The sequence below is a fragment of the Phacochoerus africanus genome, chromosome 1, assembly GCF_016906955.1.
Source record: "Phacochoerus africanus isolate WHEZ1 chromosome 1, ROS_Pafr_v1, whole genome shotgun sequence".
NCBI lineage: Eukaryota > Metazoa > Chordata > Mammalia > Artiodactyla > Suidae > Phacochoerus > Phacochoerus africanus.
The window spans coordinates 283,804,304-283,825,256 of NC_062544.1; the positions used below are offsets into that span (position 1 = coordinate 283,804,304).

Consider the following 20,953-nt stretch of genomic DNA (forward strand, 5'->3'; position numbering starts at 1 on the left):
AGAAAGAAGAAGAAAGAAAGAAAGAAGAAGAAAGAAAGAATGAAGAAAGAAAGAAAGAAGAATAAGAAAGAAAGAAAGAAAAGAAAAAGGAAGACAAGAAAGAAAGAAATGAAAGAAAGAAAGAAACAGAAAAAGAAGAAAGAAAGAAAGAAGAAAGAAAGAAAGAAGAAAGAAAGAAGAAAAGAAAAGAAAAGAAAAGAAAAGAAAGAGAGAAAAGAAAGAAGGAAAGGAGAAAAAAGAAAGAAGAAAGGAAGACAGAGAGGAAGAAAGAAAAAAGGAAGGAAGGAAAGACAGACAACGGAAGGAAGGAAGAAAGGAAGGAAGGAGAGAAACTGTTTCTAAGGGGAAATCAGGCAGCCTCTGTTCCCTCCCAGGAAATAATGCAAACTACCAACCCCCTACCGCCTCGATGTGCTTTGGGTGCAAAAAGGCAAGAGGTGAGCCTTTGTGGCCAGAGAAGTTGGAACAATCTTCGCTGGGAAAACTAAAGCTAAGAGGCTGGTGTTGAGCATGGATCAGGCTGACATTAGGATATGCAGAAAGGGTGCCATCGCTTATAGTGGGAACTGGGTTCTGTCTACGGGCCGATTGGCTCTCCTGGCCTTGCTCCGCCTCAGTAAACAGCACCTCCACTCTTCTCGGAGAACTGGCATCCTGGCTCACTCCTCCTCTTCTCTCCAACACCCAGTCCATCAGCCAGATGGATTTGGCTGGGACTTTGGGGTGAGTAGATACAAAGGATTACGTTTTGAATGGATAAATAATGGGGTCCTGCTCTACAGCACAGGGAACTCTGTCCAGTCTCCTGGGATAGACCACGATGGAAGACAGTATAAGAAAAGGAATGGGAGTTCCTGTCGTGGTGCAATGGTAATGAATCCGATGAGGAACCATGAGGATGCAGGTTTGATCCCTGGCCTTGCTCTGTGGGTTAAAGATCTGGTGTTGCTGTGAGCTGTAGGTCGTACACTCGGCTCAGATCTGATGTTGCTGTGGCTGTGATACAGGCTGGAGGCTACAGCTCCGATTGGACCCCTAACCTGGGACTCTCCATATGTGGCCCTAAAAAAAGGAAAAGAAAAGAAAAGGAATGTATCTGTATGTATGACGGCATGACTGGGGCACTTTGCTGTATAGCAGAAATTAATGCCACAGTATAAATCAACTATGCCTCAATAAAAGAAATTTAAAACAAAAAGATAGAAGCACACAACTCACAACACCTCAATTATTCTAGCAGCCTCCTAAGTTCTTCTGTTTCCGCAGGGCAGCAGGAGAAAGGAGAGCAGCACCCACCGTCAGGACTGCCCCCCTACACACCAGGTAAAGCCACATCCTTAAAACGCCTGATGTGGCCCTGCTGGGACTCAGAGGACCTCCTCTCACTCTCTCTGCAGTGGGGGGGCAGGACCCGGCTCCAGGGTCCTCCTTGATGTGTGTGCAGCATCCTAGGTCTAAACCCCCTGCTGCCCCTGTCCTTGGACCCCTGATCATGAGTGCTCCCCTCAGGTGTGCCCGTGGCTCATTTCCTGTTTAAGTGTCTGCTCAAACCTTATCTTCTTCTGGAGCCTTCTCTGACAACACTCTTTTGTTTTATTTTATTTTTTTCTTTTTACGGCTGCATATGGAAGTTCCCAGGCTAGGAGTTGAATCAGAGCTGCAGCTGTTGGCCTACCCCCACAGCCACAGCAACGTCAGATCAGAGCTGCATCTGCAACCTATGCCACAGTTCGTGGCAATGCTGGATCCTCAACCCACTGAGCAAGGCCAGGGATTGAACCCGCATCCTCACGGACACTATGTCAGGTTCTGAGCCACAATGGGAATTCCATGACAACTCTATTTTAAATACAGAGTGCACCCTACTGTTCTCCCACCCCTAAACCCAGGCATGCCCTGACTCTGGTCCTTGGACAGTCCTACAAGAGAGCTTCCTGGAGGTCAGACGTGGCCCTGTCCGCAGGCAGCCAGAGATCACAGGATGTCCAGGCAGTGTATCAGTTCTCTCCTGCATCAGCAGCCCCTCACTGCCCCTCAGCAGCCAACAAGGGATGGCCTTGGTCCCCAGGAGAGCAGTTGAAACCCATTTCCTCCACTAAAAATGACATAGATTTGCTTAGTTATGGATTTCTGGGAGTGCAGGTGAGGTCCAGCATGGTATTAAACCCTGACTTTTTTTTTTTTCTCAAATTTCTTTAAAACAAGAGGGCTTGTCTGTTCACGTAAAATAAAATAAAAAAAAAATCATAATACAGACTTGAATGTCTTAGACTTTGTATCTAGACCCAAGGTCAAAAATGTAATAACATTACTTTTCAGCAAAGATTGTTTCATTTCTGCAATAGCTGCCCTTAAACCACTGCAATTTACTCTGGAATTCTACAGCCCCAGGATTAAATTGTGGCCTCTCTCAGAGAAACAGCCTGAGTCTGCCTCCTTTACTCCTTGTATTTTTTTATGTCACACACAGTGGAACTGTACTTATGCTCTTAATAACTATTTGATTATGGAAAACTTATTCCATAAGCAAGGTAACTGAGCAGGACCCTAGGGGGCCTTCCTGGGCAGGCTCTCCCCCCCCACCCTCCGCTTTAGCTCCTTTCTTATTGGAGGTTTACAGAAACGTCGAGACCTGACCTCTGTGCACAGCTACAAGGACAAAGGATTTGTTCACCCAGAAGTGTGTGACAACCAACCACGCCTCTCCCTTACCTTGCTTTTAAAAATGCTTTGCAATTTTAGTTGGGGGGGGGAGGTTGGGATATTTGGGGGGGCACAAGCTACCTGTGTCCTTTCATGGCCCTGAAAGAAACTCCAGTGTTTTGTCTCACCTTGTTGTGCACACATACTTGTGCTAACAGCAAGACTAAATCTTTCCGAAGAAATACCTTTATTACCTGCATAAAATTTCCCTCTATTCTATAGAAAAATATTTATGTATTTTCATTGTAACAAACAGGCAATGTTATAAACGTGGGAGGACTGTAAATGAACACGATTATAAGCAGCCAGCCCGGGTTGTAGTCACCACGGCGTGTGCTTAGCCACGGCACAGCTTGCAGACCACCTGTGGCAAGGGGTGGCCTGGCCAGTGACATGTGAGCACAACTGATTTATGACACGTTGTGGAGAACTTATTCAGTGGGTGTAAACAGCCCTTTCTCTGAGTGGCTTCTCCTTCACGGAGATGCGGAAGTGGCCAGTGGACCCCCGTGACCATTGGCTACTGTTGGGAGCTGCTTCTGAAGAGTGGCAGAGAGAAGAACGTAAGCAGCATGTGTCTCTGGTGACTCAGGGGAGAAAAACGAATCCTGCTCTACCTACAACCAGACTCTTTTCGTGACCCTTCAAGGAGTAAACGCTGGTGGCATTAAGTCAGTGAACTCAGGCTTAAGAAAGGCAAGAGAAGTGAGATGCACTTAGCGATGTACGAATAGACACTTGACAGAGACATTAAAAAGTCGCATGGAACACCCAAACTCAGTGTGATGGAAAGACATTCGTAGCCTACTGTTAACTGAATAAAGAAGATTATACAGAGTTCCCACTGTGGCACAGGGGTTAAGAACCTGACTTGTATCCACGAGGATGCAGGTTTGATCCCCGGCATTGTTCAGTAGGTTAAGGATCTGGAGTTGCTGCAAGCTGCAGAGTAGGTCAAAGATTCGACTCAGATCCAGCGTTGCTGTGGCTGTGGTGTAGGCTGGCGGCTGTAGCTCTGATTCAACCCCCGGCCTGGAAACTTCCATATGCCACAGGTGTGGCCCTAAAAGTTAAAAAAATAAAGATTATAGGTCAAGACGAACCACATTCAATGTGATACACCATATCAACAAACTGAAAAATAAAAACCATATGATTATCTCAACAGATGCAGAAAAGGCTTTTGACGAAATTCAACACCTGTTTCTGATAAAAACTCTGCAGAGAGTAGGCACAGAGGGACCTACCTCAACATAATAAAAGCCGTACATGAAAAGCCCCCAGCTAACATCATTCTCAATGGGGAATAGTTGAAAACATTTCCACTAAGGTCAGGAGCAAGACAACGGTGTCCACTTTCACCACTCTTATTCAACATGGTTTTGGAAGTCCTAGCCATGGCAATCAGAGAAGAAAAAGAAATAAAAGGAATCCAAACTGGAAAAGAAGTAAAACTATCAGTTTGCAGATGACATGATCCTATACCTAGAAAATCCTAAAGATAGCACCAGAAAACTGTTTGAGCTCATCCATGGATTTGGCAAAGTTGCAAGCCACATTTTTTTTCTTGCTTTTTAGGGCATATGGAGGTTCTCAGGCTAGGGATCCAAATGGAGCTGTAGCCACCAGCCTACACCACAGCCACAGCAACATCAGATCCAAGCTGCACCTGCGACCTACACCACAGATCATGGCAACACCAGATCCTTAACCCATTGAGAGAGGCCAGGGATCGAAGCCACAACCTCATGGTTCCTAGTCGGATTCATCGTGGAGCACCACGATGGGAACTCCATAAGCTCCATAATTAATACACAGAGATCAACTGCACGTCTATATAACAGTGAAAGATCTGGAAGAAAAACCAGAGAAACCATCCCATTTACCATCTTATCAAAAAGAATAAAATACCTAGGAATAAACCTACCGAAAGAGACAAAAGACCTTCACTCTGAAAACTATAAGATGCTGCTCACAATTTAAAAAAAAAAAAAACAAAAAATTATATATGTCTATCTACCTGTCTATCTCTATCTCTCTGTCTGTCTATCTATCTGTCTCTCTGTCAGCTGACAGGTCTGAAAAGCTAGATAAAAGTATTTACAGTATTTTACCTTTATCTTTGAGCACTGTTCCTCAAGGGTGATTTTAACTTTCAAAAAATTTGCTTCAATTTCTAGTTTTCCTTTAATGATTTTAAATTGCATATGAAATTCAAAGATAAAAAGGCTTCTATAATTTAAGTTGCACATTGGTGATAAGAAGGAATAAAACACCTGTAAAATGTCTAACAGACAAAAGGTTATTTAATCTATGAAAAACACTCTTACAAATGAATTAGACATGGAAATAAGTGTGTAAGTAACAGGAATAAGAAATTTCCCACAGGGGAAACAGAAATTGTCTGTAAACAAAGGGTAAAGCATTTTAAACATCATTAGCAATCTAAATTTGTAAATTAAAACAGGAAGCCACTCCACCTATCACATAGTAAAGATTAAGAAAAAAGGATACTGTCTAGTTGGCATAGGTGTAAGACACACACAGCTCCACACCACTAGTCAGTGTGTAAACTGCCCTAGTGCTTTCTAATCTGTCCTGGTCCCGTGCAGACCAACAGCTATCAATGTGGTCATGGAATTTCACTTCTAGGAATTTCTCTGAAGAAAGCAGCTGCACACACACACACACACACACTGAACTAACACCTGAGATGTTCACTTCTGTGGCATTTATAGTAGTGAGAAAGGGCCAACAATGCAAGGGAGAGAGGGAATGATGACTCAATGGCAAACTTTAGAAATAAGTTTGAAGAAGTACCATGGAAAATGTTTGTAATATCATAGATACACATCTTCATAAACTAAATTAATTGTAAGCTCTTTGTTTCCATGTGATGCAACCTAAGATGACAAATAAAAAGTCACAAAGGCAGGTCCTCTGAATGACAGGCTTTTGTTTGGGAAATAGTGCTTTTCACATGGACCATGGCTACAGGGAAGTAGCCTAGGGATTTAAAACAAACCTAACTGGTTCTCTCCCCGACCAGATGGTGTCTCACCCTCTCTTTTCTCCCTCTGATCCTTCTCCATCAAGGAAACAGAGCAGAACAGCTGTGGCAAGTGTGCCATTTTCTCTGACTGCTGTTACCTTCATCATAGGAAAATGCAACAGGCTATATATGATAGGTCCTAGATTGTTGGGGAAAAAAACCATGATTTATGTATTTATTATTTATTTATCCCATTAGTGTCTATTTGGCTCCCAATGTCTAATAAATAAATTAATGAAGAAATATGAATGAAAGACAGTGGAATAGAAGTATTGGAGCTCAACTTGTCTCCTAAAAACAACAAAATTCACAACTAAAGGCTGAGCAATCTCCACCCAAATGGACTGGAAACCTTTAAAAAGATACCTTACTCCAGAAGAGAAGGAGGAGGCCACATCAAGAGGTAGGAGGGGCGATTTCGTGATATAAACCACCCCATACCTCCTGGGTGGGAAGCTCCACAGACTGAAAACTAACTGGTTCACAGAGACTCACCTACAGGAATGAGAGTTCTGAGTCCCACATCAAACTCTCACGTGTGGGGATCTGGCACTGGCAGAAAGAGCCCCGGAGAATCTGGCATTGAAGGCCAGTAGGGGTTGTGCGCAGGAGCTCCATGGGACTGGGGGAAACGGAGGCCCCATTCTTAAAAGGCGCACACAGACTTTGACGTGCACTGGGTCCCAGGGCAAAGCAAAATCTCCAAGGGAATCTGGGTCAAACCTGACTGCAGTTCTTGGAGGACATCCTGGAAAACAGGGGTGAATGTGGCTTGTTGTGAGGAAAGGACATTGAAAGCAAAGCTCTTTGGAATATTCAGCAGCTGTGCCTTTCTCTGGAGGTGGCCATTTGGGGAAAATCTGGCCCCACCTGTCAGTCAGTCAGTCAGTGCTGAGAAGCCCCAGGGCAAACAACAATCCAGGTGGGATCACAGCCCTGCCCCTCAGTAAACAGGCTACCTAAAGACCCTTCAGGCAACAGCAGCCCCTAATCCCATCCAGAGACTATGCCCCACCCACCAGAGGGAGTAGAATCAGCTCCACCTACCAGTGGGCAGGCATCAGCCCCTCCCATCAGGAAGCCTACAGCAAGGCCCCCATACCAACTTCAGCCACAGGGAGGCAGACACCAGAAGTAAGAGAGGCTACAACCCAATTATCTATAAAAAGGTCACCACACCAAAAACCTATAAAAATGAAAAGACAGAGGACTATAACTCAGATGAGGGAGAAAGGAAACCCCACCCCCCCAAAAAACAGCTAAGTGATGAGGAGATTCTCAGCCTCCAGGAAAAAAGACTTTAGATTGTTAATGCTGAAGATGATGCAAGACATTGGAAATAAACTGGAGGCAAAAACGGATAACTTACAGGAAACATTTACCAAAGAGATACAAGATATAAAACTTAAACAAGAAGAGAGGCAAAATACAATAACTGTAATAAAAAACTCACTAGAAGCAGCTAACAGCAGAATACAGGAGGCAGAAGAACGAATAAGTGAGGTGGAGGACAGATGAGTGGAAATTATGGATGCAGAACAGAAAAGAGAAAAAAGATTAAAAACAAATGAAGAGAGTCTCAGAGAAATCTGGGACAATGTTAAATGCACCAACATCCATATTATAGGGGTGCCAGAAGGAGAAGAGAGAGAGAAGGAGATACAAAAAATATTCCAAGAGATAATAGCCGAAAACTTCCCTAACATGGGGAAGGAATCACTCACTCAAATCCAGGAAGCACAATGAGTACCATATAAAATAAACGCAAGGAGGAACACCCCAAGACACATATTAATCAAACTGACCAAAACTAAAGAGAAAGAGAAAATCTTGAAAGCAGCTAGGGAAAAGAAACAAGTAACATACAAGGGAACCCCAATAAGGTTATCAGCAGATTTTTCAGCAGAAACTCTGCAGGCCAGAAGGGAGTGGCATGATATACTTAACGTGATGAAAGGAAAAAACCTCCAACCAAGATTAGTCTACCCAGCAAGGCTCTCATTCAGATTCGAAAGAGAAATCAAAACCTTCTCAGATAAGCAAAAGCTGAGAGAATTCAGCAACACTAAACCAGCCTTACAACAAATACTAAAGGAACTTCTATAGGCAGAAAAGAACAAGAGAAGAAGGAAAGGAAAAAGAGCAGCAAAAGCAAATCCAAAGCAATCAATAAAATGGCAATAAGATCATACATATCAATAATTACCTTAAATGTGAATGGATTAAACACCCCAACCAAAAGGCACAGACTGGCTGAATGGATACAAAAAAAAGACCCATATATATGCAGTCTTCAAGAGACCCACTTCACTTCTAGGGACACATACAAGTTGAAAGTGAGAGGATGGAAGAAACTATTTCCTGCAAACGGGAATCAAAAGAAAGCTGGAGTAGCAATACTCATATCAGACAAAACAGACTTTAAAATGAAGAATATTTTAAGGGACAAGGAAGGGCATTACATAATGATCAAAGGATCAATCCAAGAAGATACAACAATTTTAAATATCTAACGCACCCAACACAGGTTCACCACAATATATAAGGCAACTGCTAACAACCTTAAAAGGACAAATCGACAATAACACAATCATAGTGGGGGACTTTAATACCCCACTTACAGCAATGGACAGATCAACCAGACAGAAAATCAATAAGGAAACACAGGCCCTGAATGAAGCATTAAACCAGATGGACTTCATAGATATTCATAGGACATTGCATCCAAAAGCAACAGAATACACATTCTTCTCAAGTGCACATGGAACATTCTCTAAGACTGATCACATCCTGGGCTACAAATCCAACCGCAGTAACTTTAAGAAAATTGAAATCATATCAAGCATCTTTTCTGACCACAACGCTATAGGACTGGACATCAACAAGAAAAAAAACTGCAAAACACATGAACACGTGGAAACTAAACAACATGCTACTAAACAACCAATGGATCACTGAAGAAATCAAAGAGGAAATTAAAAAATACCTAGCAGCAAATGACAATGAAGATACGACACTCCAAAACCTATGGGATGCACCAAAAGCCATTCTAAGAGGAAAGTTTATAGCAATACAAGCCCACCTCAGGAAACAAGAAAAAGCTCAGATAAGCAAGCTAACTTTACATCTCAAGCAGCTTGAGAGAGAAGAACAGACAAGACCTAAAGTTAGTAGAAGGAAAGAAATCATAAAGATCAGAGCAGAAATCAGTGAAAGAGAAACAAAGAAAACCACAGAAAAGATCTATGACACAAAAAGCTGGTTCTTTGAAAAGATCAACAAAATTGATAAACCCCTAGCCAGCCTTCTCAAGCAAAAAAGAGAGAGGACTCAAATCAATAAAATTAGAAATGAAAAAGGAGAAGTAACAACGGACATCACAGATATACGAAGGATCATAAGAGATTACCATATGCAACTATATGCCAATAAAATGGAAAACCTAGAAGAAATGGACAAATTCTTAGAAAAGTACAATCTTCCAAGACTAAACTAAGATGAAATAGAAAAGATGAATGGACCCACCACAAGAACTGAAATTGAAACTGTGATTAAAAAACTTCCAACAAACAAAAGTCCAGGACCAGATGGCTTCACAGGCAAATTCTATCAAACATTTAGAGAAGAGCTAACACTCTCCTTCTGAAACTATTTCAAAAAATTGCAGAAGAAGGGATACTCCCAAACTCATTCTATGAGGCCACCATCGCCCTGGTACCAAAACCAGACAAAGACTCCACAAAAAAAGAAAACTACAGGCCAATTTCACTGATGAACATCGATGCAAAAATCCTCAACAAAATACTAGCAAACCACATCCAACAATACATTAAAAGGATTGTACATCATGATCAAGTGGGATTTATCCCAGGGATGCAAGTGTTCTTCAACATCCGCAAATCCATCAGTGTGATACACCACATTAACAAACTGAAGAATAAAAACCATACGATCCTCTCAATAGACGCAGAAAAAGCCTTTGCAAAATCCAACACCGATTTCTGATAAAAACCCTTCAGAAAGTGGCATAACGGGAACCTACCTCAACATGATAAAGGCCATATATGACAAACCCACAGCAAACATCATTCTCAATGGTGAAAAGCTGAAAGAATTCCCGCTGAGATCAGGAACAAGACAAGGATGTCTGCTCTTAACACTAGTCTTCAACATAGTTCTGGAAGTCCTAGCCACAGCAATCAGAGAAGTAAAAGAAATAAAAGGAATCCAAATTGGAAAGGAAGAAGTAAAACTATCCCTATTTGCAGATGACATGATACTATACCTAAAGAATCCTAAAGACTCTACCAGAAAACTGTTAGAGCTCATCCACAAATTTGGCAAAGTCGCAGGATACAAAATCAATACACAGAAATCGACGGCATTTCTATACACTAACAATGAAAGAGCAGAAAAAGAAATTAGGGAAGCAATCCCACTGACCATTGTATCCAAAAGAATAAAATACCTAGGAATAAACCTACCTAAAGAGATAAAAGACCTGTACTCTGAAAACTATAAGACACTGATGAAAGAAATCCAAGATAACACAAATAGATGGAAAGATATACCATGTTCGTGGATTGGAAGAGTTAATATTATCAAAATGACTATACTACCTAAGGCAATCTACAGATTCAATGCAATCCCTATCAAACTACTGAGGATATTTTTCACAGAACTCGAACAAAATATTTTAAAGTTTGTTTGGAAGCAGAACAGACCCAGAATAGCCAAAGACATCCTGAAAAAGAAAAATGGAGCTGGAGGAATCAGGCTCCTGGACTTCAGACTATACTACAAAGCAACATTCATCAAAACCACATGGTACTGGCACAAAGACAGAAATATAGATCAGTGGAACAGGATAGAAAGCCCAGAATTAAACCCACGCACCTACAGCCAACTAATCTATGACAAAGGAGGCAAGGATATACAATGGAGAAAGGACAGTTTGTTCAATAAGTGGTGCTGGGAAAACTGGACAGCCACATGGAAAAGAATGAAATTAGAACACTCCCTAACACCATACACAAAAATAAACTCCAAATGGATTAAAGACCTAGATATAAGACCAGACACTATAAAACTCCTAGAGGAAAACATAGGCCAAACACTCTCTGACATAAACCACAGCAACACCTTCTCAGATCGACTTCTTTGAGTATTGACAATAAAAACAAAAATAAACACATGGGACCTAATCAAACTTCAAAGTTTCTGCACAGCAAAGGAAACTCTAAACAAAACGAAAAGACAACCCACAGAATGGGAGAAAATCTTTGCAAGTGAATCAACTGACAAGGGATTGAGCTCCAAAATTTACAAACAACTTCTGCATCTCCATACCAAAAAAACAACCCCTTCAAAAAATGGGCAGACGATCCAAACAGACAGTTCTCCAAAGAAGACATACAGATGGCCGAGAAACACATGAAAAGATGTTCAGCATCACTCAGTATTGGAGAGGTGCAGGTTAAAGCCACTAAGAGGTACCACCTTACACCAGCCAGAAGGGCCATCATCAAAAAGTCTACAAACAGTAAGTGCTGGAGAGTGTGTGGAGAAAAAGGAACCCTAGTACACTGTTGGTGGGATTGTAAATTGGTGCAACCACTGTGGAAAACAGTATGGAGATTCCTCAGAAAACTAAAAATAGAACTACCATTTGATCCAGCAATCCCACTCCTGGGCATCTATCCAGAGAAAACCACGACTCGCAAAGACACATGTAGTCTGATGTTCATTGCAGCACTATTTACAATAGCCAAGACATGGAAACAACCTAAATGTCCATCAAGAGAGGAGTGGATCAAGAAGATTAGAACATATACACAATGGAATATTACTCAGCCATTAAAAAGAACAAAATACCGGCATTCTTAGCAACATGGATGGACCTAGAAACTATCATGCTAAGTGAAGTCAGCCATACAATGAGACACCAACATCAAATGCTTTCACTGACATGTGGAATCTGAAAAAAGGACAGACTGAACTTCTTTGCAGAACAGATGCTGACTCACAGACACTGAAAAACTTATGGTCTCCAGAGGAGACAGTTTGGGGGGTGGGGGAATGTGCTTGGGCTGTGGGATGGAAATCCTGTGAAATCAGATTGTTATGATCATTATACAACTACAGATGTGATAAATTCATTTGAGTAATTAAAAAAAAGTAAAAAAAAAGAAAAGAAATGTGAATGAGAAAGGAAAGAGAATTTCTAATACATTTGTAAACATAGTTAAGGAAACCTTCCTAGAGAAGATGATAAGAGAGACATAAATTATTTTTACAGTATATGTAATGTTTCCCCGCTTAGTTCCCACATCACCCATTTCTATTCATGTAATGTTTACAGTGTTACCTTAGAACTGGGAAATGCTGCCTTGCCTTTGAAGAGAATGCAGGATTAAGGGTGCAAGTTTGTTTTTAAAAAGGGAATACCAAGGAGACGATAGGTAATTTTTTTACATGTAAGGTACCTAGGTAAATAAAACACCAGTAAATTTATTGTAACCTCCTAAAACCACTTAGCTTACTTGTCTAAATACTGGGGAAATAATTTTCCAACAATGAATAATTCTGACAATTTATACTTTTATCTTCATATGTACGGGCTTGCAGGGGTCTTCAATCGGATCATGGCCATACAACGTCGGTAGTCAAGGTGGAGCTCTCCCAGGTGCTGAAATCATGGACATGCATGACCTGCCTCCCCTACCCGCTCTTTCCAAGAGCATGCTGCACTAGAACACTTCATGGACCAAATGAAAACTTAGATGGGCTATTAGGGGTGTATGTGGGGGAAGGTGAAGGTGGGGCATATCCCCTGGCAAGATGCATCTCTGGAAGAAATGCTCATCTCATCCTTTAAATGTAAAATGATGCATCTCATCCTTTAAATGTAAAATGATGTAGATAACAAGCAAATCAAGGAACGCCATACCTTTGGAGAATTTCCACACGATGGTAGGTACAGGATAACCCTCGGCTGAGCAATTGAGGATGACAGCCTTGCCATAAATCCCATCCTGGTCCCGTGGCTGAACCACAAACTTGGGAGGAACTGAAAAGAGAGAAATGTCACCAGCAATTCAGACAAGACTGCAACTTCTTAAAGGTGTGATTTTAAGAAATCCAAGACTTTTAACAAACATGAAAACATAAGTAATGCTTTATATAAATGGGAAAATAAAACATGAGATTTGTAATTTAGGACCAACTAAGGAAGCAAACTCAGTGCAGGTATAATTTATAATTTTAAAAAATATATAAATAATTTGTATAAAGTTATTAAATAATTATATAAATTACATATATAATATATAATCAATTTTATAATTTAATAAATTAAGATATTCATTGCTTATGTCAATGATCTTATGCACATGGCAGCTGTTTGCACTAGGGAACACTCAACTCTTGAAGTGGGGGAAGTGACATTCTGTCTTTGATTCCTGTTATGGAAGATCTTCATGGATCCATTCTTGGGTGTGAAATATTTAATGCATCTGATAGCTAGTTTTCTTCTAGCAAGAGATGAAGGGAGGATTAATAGGCTCTTCCCAAAGGCAATAAAGAATGCGACATGGTACTGAACTTTTCCTGAAAATCTGATGAAGACCCATAGAGCCTTCCAGACATCACCACCCTTCTGGACCCAAAGGGGACTATGGAAGCCAGCTGAGGTGAGGGGTCATGATGGCATTATAGAGTACCTAGTCAAAAAAAAAAAGAGAGATTAAGTAACTATTTATTTGGTGAGTTTTGTGAAATGCTGGAAAAAATTCCATCCCTACCCAAAATAGAAACATGCACTCTGCTTAAAAATATCTGCCAAAAAGAAAGCAAATGCTTTAAGTTATTGTGAATTTAAGAGTATTCAAGTCTTCACTTAAAGAGAAGACACAGATTCTTCTAGGAAAGTAGGATCTAAGGCTGTAAGAATCCAGAAACCTTTTCCAGCAGACGAGTGGCTAATTATAGGATGGATTTCTAATGAGGGAGTCACAAGATTATGTGAGAGGACACAGCCTACATCCATCAATCATATACTAGATACCTAGCAAATGTTGGAGTTCTTCTGAGGCATGCTCTGTGCCTGTGCTTCTCAAACATCAGAGGCATCAGAATCATCTGAAGAGTTGATTAAAACCCAACAGCTGAACCCTGTCTCTATAAGTTTTGACTCAGTAAGACAGAGGCAGGATTCAAGATTCTGCCTTTCCTAGTAAGCTCTCAGGTGATGCTGAGGCTGAAGGTCTAGGGACCACCTTTGAGAACCACTGTTCTATGTGATTCTTTGGAGGGTGCCCAGTAGGAATGAGCCCCAGTTGTCCACAGCAGCAACTTGTTCATTTAAAACAACCTCTACTGATTTTTTTTCCTCCTTTCCTAATTTCATTTCCCTTCATTCTTTCATTCTCGGATCCAGGAATTACATCTCAGATAAGCAATCTTCTGCCAATCCTATCCCTCACACTCAAGGAGACTTAACCTGGGACAAGGCTGAAATTGGCTCTCATCTGGATTTCTGAAACAGACTTCCTAACTGGTCTACCTGCTACCTACTGCCCCCCTTGAATCCACTCTGCAACCTACTGCCTTACTTGAATCCATTCTGCACACAGAGACATGAAAGACTTTTCTAAGACACAAATCACATGATGTGGTTTCCCTGCTTAAAATCATCAGTGAATTCCCATGTCCCTTGGCACAATCCTAACTCTTGGGATATTGCGAAGGCTCTTTAAGACTTGACCCTTCATCTCCAGCTTCATCTCCTGACATTTCCCTCTTGAAGGCTTTTCTCCAGCCATCTATTCCCCAGTTCCCCCTGGGTCTTCACAGATGCTTCTGCATTTTTTGGTTTAACAAATTACCAATAATTATTATTTACATGTCAGCTTAAGTTTCACTTAGTCTGGGACACCTTTTCTGATGCTGCGGACAAGACTGAATGCTTGGGCAGAATCCTGCATTGCCCTGTCACAGCTTTTACCACACGTGTTTGGTACTGTGGCTTCTGTGCCCACCTCCCACATCTGGCTGTACATCTGGGAGAACATGAACCATCCCTTTCCTGCAGACCATCGCACCCCAGCAACAGCATGGAACTGGACATAGAACATATGCCGCAAATGTTTGTAAAATGGACACATGAAGGGACGGATATTATTATCCCAGTTTTAAAGAATAGGAATAGACCTTTTCCAAAGTAGGAGAGCTCAGCTGATAACTCCGATCAGAGTTACCCAATGCACAAAGTCTTTGAGAAGGATGAGTCTAGAAGCACCATCTAACAGAAGGACATGGAAGGCACTGTAGGAGGATTTTGGCCAAGGAGACACAGAACCGGAGGTGGAAGGATACAGACCTGATGGGAATATCATGATTTGGGCCAAAACTTGGGATAAGACCCAAAGATTGAAGACTCCGTGTTGTCTTGGTTATAATTCTCCAAAGTTGCTGGTTTCCTTTATAAAAAATTGGTTTCATTTTTTGCATAAACCTTTATTTGAAGTGAACATATCTGCCAATATTAATAGTTTTCCAATAGAGAGACAGTGGGGATAAGCATGATTAAGGAGGTGAAAGGGTTGGGTTCAACCAAACAATTGTGTCACATCCTCAAAGGCAAGGCAGGTCATTATTGTCATACATGTCTATGAATCAGAATTGCATGCACACTACCCTTGTCCCCCTAAAAAAAAAAGAGTAATTTGAGATGTATATGTTCTAAAATACCCAAATCCCACTATGGGGTCCAGACTGTGACAGAATCCGAGTCTCAAAGGGATTCTTTCGAGAGTTTCCTGCTCATGATTCTTAAAATGAGGACTGTTTAATAATACCTCATATTTGGCTTTGGTCTGTTTATTAAAGGGAAGAATTATTTTTGCCATTTTCGAGGGAGGAGGAGTATGTTATTAACAGGACAGGTATTTTTCAGGCTCAGCGCAGTGCTTTGTGTTTAGACTTCATGGCCTCTCAGCAGCATACATGTCCCAAGAATGGATGTACATTTCTCTAGCTGTCAAAAGGGAGAGGGATTCAGTCTTAACTGAAAGTAAAACTAGAAGCTATTTGGTGGTGGCAGTGGAGGGTGGGGTGCTGTGTAGACAAATACTGCCATTCTCTGCTGGATGGCATTTAGTCAAAAGAGTATTTGATCAAAGTCTGGGTAGGGTTTAATTTATGACACTGGAAACTAAGCTCTAATGGCTTCCCGTCACCCCCAGGATCCATGGCCTGGCCCCTGCCTTCAACACCCCTCCCTCCCGCACTGGATGGTGAGCAATGCCCCTCCCTCCCGCACTGGACGGTGAGCACTTTGGTCTCTTGCGCTCTGTTGAAAACACGAAGCCACTCGTGACTCAGGGTCTTTGTTCTTGTCTCTCTGCCTATAACTCACTTCCTGCTGAGACAACTGTGACTCACCCCCTTGCTTTGGTCAAGTCTCTTCTCAAAAAATCTCTTCAGAAAGGCTTGCCTTGTCCATCCTAAAATGCCACTCCCTCATCACTGTCCACCCCTTACCAAGCTTTCCCTGTCACGGCACAGGTAGACACCTGATATCATTCCTGTGCTCATCACCTGCCTCCGCCACTGGAATGACCGTTTTATGAGGCAGAGACTTAATCTCTCTGCACTGATCACCATGGCACCCCCAGTGCTCAGAACATCTGTTATAAAATAGGTGCTTAATAAGTATTTGTGGGAAAAACGAATGGATGAGTGAAGCAAAATGATCACTAAGAATGTGGTATCAAAAGTTGAATCAATAAACAGCAACAAGAGAGTAGCTTTGCATAATTTATTTTCCCTGCCAGATAAAGGTCAAGTCGGGGCTTTTTAGACAGTGTGTTTTGTTTCGCTCTGTGGCAGCTCATCATTAAAGGCCAGAAACAACAGACCCGTCATGAGATATAAAGAAGTGTAAGAAAACTGACCTTCGGAATCACAGACAGGCAATCACATGCTGGCAGCTTTCCTCGCGGTGGTACAGAGCCAATTATAGCAACCAAAGGGCAGAAGTGTTTTGCCATTCAGTCTGGCGTTCTTCCTCAAAATGGCTTTATCAAGGCCAAGGCCACCCAGCTGAGCATGACATTAGGGTGGTCATCCGTCCACTGGCAGTGTACCCCGTGGGGACATGCATAAGAGTTAAGGGGTTTTTTTCTTTTAATTTCCCGTATGATAACAGGTAATTTATTTTACATGAAGTCCTCATAAATCTTCTTAGGGACCCGACCTATCAAAGCTCTGCTCAGCCCTACAACGGCCCGATGTCATATGACTCTGAATATGGAATATCCAGGAACGGGGCCCCAAAATTCCTTTTTTTTGGTGTTTTTTTTTAAGGGCCACTCCAGTGGCATATGGAAGTTCTCAGGCTAAGGGCCCACACCACAGCCAAGCCACATCTGCGACCTACGTCAACAGGCTGCAGCAATGCCAAATCCTTAACCCACTGAGCGAGGCCAGGGATCGAACTCACATCAACATGGATGCTAGTCAGGTTCCTAACCCACTGAGCCACAACAGGTACTCCCCAAATTCCATTCCTATCACACCCTTGTAGCCTCTTCCTCAGTTTTCACTTCTTAGTTAGCACCTCCATCTCCCACACACCATTTATCCCAACTGCTGTAGTTTCTTCAAAACATTGTGCTTTTACCTTTTTGACTGAATTCCCAAGGCCTGCATTCTAATTAGCTGCCTGACACTTTTTATGATTTTTATTTTTTCCGTTATAGTTGATTCCCAGTGTTCTGACAACTTCTACTGTACAGCGAAGTGACCCAGACACACACACACATATTCTTCTTCTCCCATCACCCTCCATCCTGCTCCATCACAAGTGACCAGCTATAGCTCCCTGTGCTACACAGCAGGATCCCATGGCTTACCCACTCCAAATGCAATAGTTTGCATCTATTAGCCCCAACTGCCTGATACCTGAAGTACCCCCTGGCCTCTGGTAGTGATGTGTCCTCCCTCACGGTCCAAAGTCACGTGGATGAGAGCGGAGGGAAGGGAGGGACAGAGCGCGGGAAGGGAGTCCCCACCCCCTGGCTTATGTGCCAGGAGCTGTGATAAACACATTCTCTTATTTGACTCAGAAAACTCCTATTAGCTATTACCCCATTTTAGGAATGGGAAAGCGGAGGTAAAATGAGGTTAAGGAATTGACTCCAGGCCCCCCAGCTAACAGGTGTTCAAACTATGACAGGGACGAAAGGCTGGAAGGGGAAGGAGAGGACGGGAAGCAGGGAGGAGGCCTGGGGAGTCAGCTGGCAGCCGGGGGGCCTTGCCTGGGCTGCCGCGTCTGCAGAGCCCCAGCCTGCGGACGGCTGCCAGACTGGTCCCTCCTCCGCCTGGCCGTGGACATCAGCTCAAGGACGACCGCAGTTCTCCGTCACTTCCCGCGTCAAGCACGTACGTGTCCATGGCCGCTAGCAGATGGTCTGACTCTGACCTTGACATGGCCTCTCTGTCTTAGCTGGTGCTGCTTTTCCCTCACTGACCTCAGGAAACCTGCCTGGGGTAGACCTTGCTGGAAGGTAAGAAAAGGGACGTAGACTGTCTGGCGTCAGGCGTCTCAGCTCTGATGGGTGGGGCCAGATTTTTCCAGGGTGGCCGCCTCCAGGGGAGCGCACGCCAATGACTATTCCCTGGGACCTGCCCCCACAGTGAGCCACAGTCAACCCCTGCTTTCCCAGGAGACCCTCCAAGACCCACAGGGAGCCCACTCTGAGCCATCAAGGAAATTAATCCCGTAAAGCCATGCAGATAAAATGTACGCGTTAGTGTCTCCAGTGCCTGGGGAGAGCAGATTAGAAGATGAAGATCAACCTTTGTATTTAGACAGAGAGAACCTTTCACAAATGAAAAAGAAAAAGACAGGCAACACAAGGGAAAAACAGGAGAACCACTTGAATAAGCACATCCCAGCAGAGGAAATTCAAATGGTCAACATCACATGGAAAGGTGTTTAACATAAGAGACTATTAGGTAAATGCAGGTTGAAATTACAAGATGCCACCACACACACATCAGAGTGGCAAAAATAGAACATCCCATAACACACGTTAAAAAAAAGAAAAAAGAATGTGTGTGTGTGTATATATACACACATATATGTATGGCCGAGTCACGTTCCTGCACAGCAGAAATTGGCACAACACTGTAAATCAACTATACTGTAATAAAACAAATAAATTAATATTAAAAAAAAAAAACCCTGCCTGAGTGCCTCTGTTCATTCATTAAATGAAGGGGAGTGGGAGAGCCCTGCTACTGGCCAGGTGCTTGGACACAGCGACTGCTACCTAATTCTATCCTCTCAGCTACCCAAGGGGTGAGGGAAGGAACATAACGTCTTTTCCACCGAAGGAAACCCTGGTGACTCCACGTTGCTCCCTCGTGGCTGAGACGCCCTCCTGTGACCCCCTCCTCTTTCCCGCGTCTCCCAGCAACAGTCTGCTTCAAATGAGCCAACCAAGAAGAGTCTGCGCCCTGGCCTGACCCACGGGAAGGGGACAGGTCCGTCGCCTGCGCTAGGGACCGATAGGGAGGGTCTCTTCTTCTCTGCCGGCGCTTTTTGAGCACCCGCGCCCTCCTGCAGAAGGAAAGAGCCTTGTCGAGATCTCCCCGTGTGCCCGTGTCTCACTTTCCAGAACTGGCGATCCGAGCCAGAGTCATTTTAATTCTCCAACAGAGGTGAGTCTTATTATTTCTACCTCATAGATGAGGAAACTGAGACTCTGGGAAATGCGGTCATGTTTCCAAAGTCACACAGAAAACGAACAAGCAGAAATGTGGACCTTGGCGTACTTACTCAAAGTTCCAGTGTTGTTGCATTTTTTATTTTCTTTCTAAACCCTCCTTACATGCCAAGGCTGATGGCACTCACTCCTTTCACGAAGTCTATCATCAAACGACACTGGGCTCCCTTCGTCGTTGTTTGTTTTGTTCCTGCAACTGACAATCTGTCACCTGGAGACATTACCCCCCCTCGCTGTGACCAGGCAACGTCAGCAGCTCTCAACTCCTTACTCTATTTCTACTTTTCCCAAAGCTGCATCTCAGGAGGCCAGAAACGTTCAAGCCTCTAAGAGGAAAGCATTTCCCAACTCAAGTTAAAGATTTTAAACAAAACCCATAGAATTATTCTCAAACACTGTTTGCTATTGTCACGTGGGTCTTGTTTCTTCCACTATATCTTCGCATATTTTTCATGAATCGAAGGACAGAGTATGTTCAAAACTTAGTTATGTCTGTGGTTTGCAGTATGGAATGCTCTTTATTCTAAGAGGCAATAGTACCTGCTAAGATTCTTCATTTTACCCGAAGACCTATTTAGCATATTCAGAATGTGATCTAGCTGAAGTGGTGATAAAATTCAACTTCTCGACCAATTCAAACGAAAATCTGGCGTTCTGAGAGGGGCTCTCTGATCTCTAGCTAGCAAAGAAAGGAGGATGTCACACACAGCGGCACTGGCCGTGCAGGCACAAAGGTCCCTGTCCCAGTCGTGGTGGACTAAGGGCAGAGGGAAATCGGATGAGATGACGAGATGTCCCAACCCCGACACCCGGCACGGTCCTTGGCCCGCGGTGTGTGGCGGCTGTCACCAAGCCTTCTCCCCCATTTCCCTCCTAGGGCTGGCCACCAAGTCCTGCTGGCTATCTCTGGAGTCTGCCTGTCCTTGCCTACTCAACCACCCCAGCACCGACCACCTCCACGCCTCCTGTGGATGACAAAGGCGTCCCCTCTGGGCTTTTGTGCAATTTATTCCAACGTGTGACTCACCCTGCCGGGGACCATATGATTTTTCTGCTTTAATTCTCTTCATAAATTTCCCTGGCCTCCAGATCTTTCTCAGGATAGAAAGCCCTGAAGATATGGACCAGAGCTAGCTCTTAAGTCTCATCCTTCTTCACCTCGCTGCCCAGCCACACCGTTTCACCAGACACGGGGGAATAAACATGTCAGCTCTCGCAAGCCCTCCGGCTGCTGCAGGTAACAGTCCTTTGCTGTCTTCCTCGCTCTCTTTTTCACTACCTGCTCTATCTCCTAACCCTTTGAGATCCCTACCCCACGCCTGGACTACACGTCACTCCCCCTAGAACAGGAGTTTCAGTGGGAGGAAACAAGCTTTCATCACCCCAGTGACTACCCCAAGGGCTG

General features: G+C 43.2%; 1 protein-coding gene across 1 annotated transcript in view; it reads right to left on the reverse strand.

The window, feature by feature from the left end:
• DSCAM (DS cell adhesion molecule) overlaps positions 1 to 20,953 on the reverse strand; it is a 740,562-nt gene that overhangs the window by 252,222 nt on the left and 467,387 nt on the right. Inside the window, exon 10 of the mRNA XM_047796891.1 lies at positions 12,705 to 12,824. Within this exon, the coding sequence (XP_047652847.1) occupies positions 12,705 to 12,824 (120 nt within the window). The remainder of the gene's footprint in view (positions 1 to 12,704; positions 12,825 to 20,953) is intronic.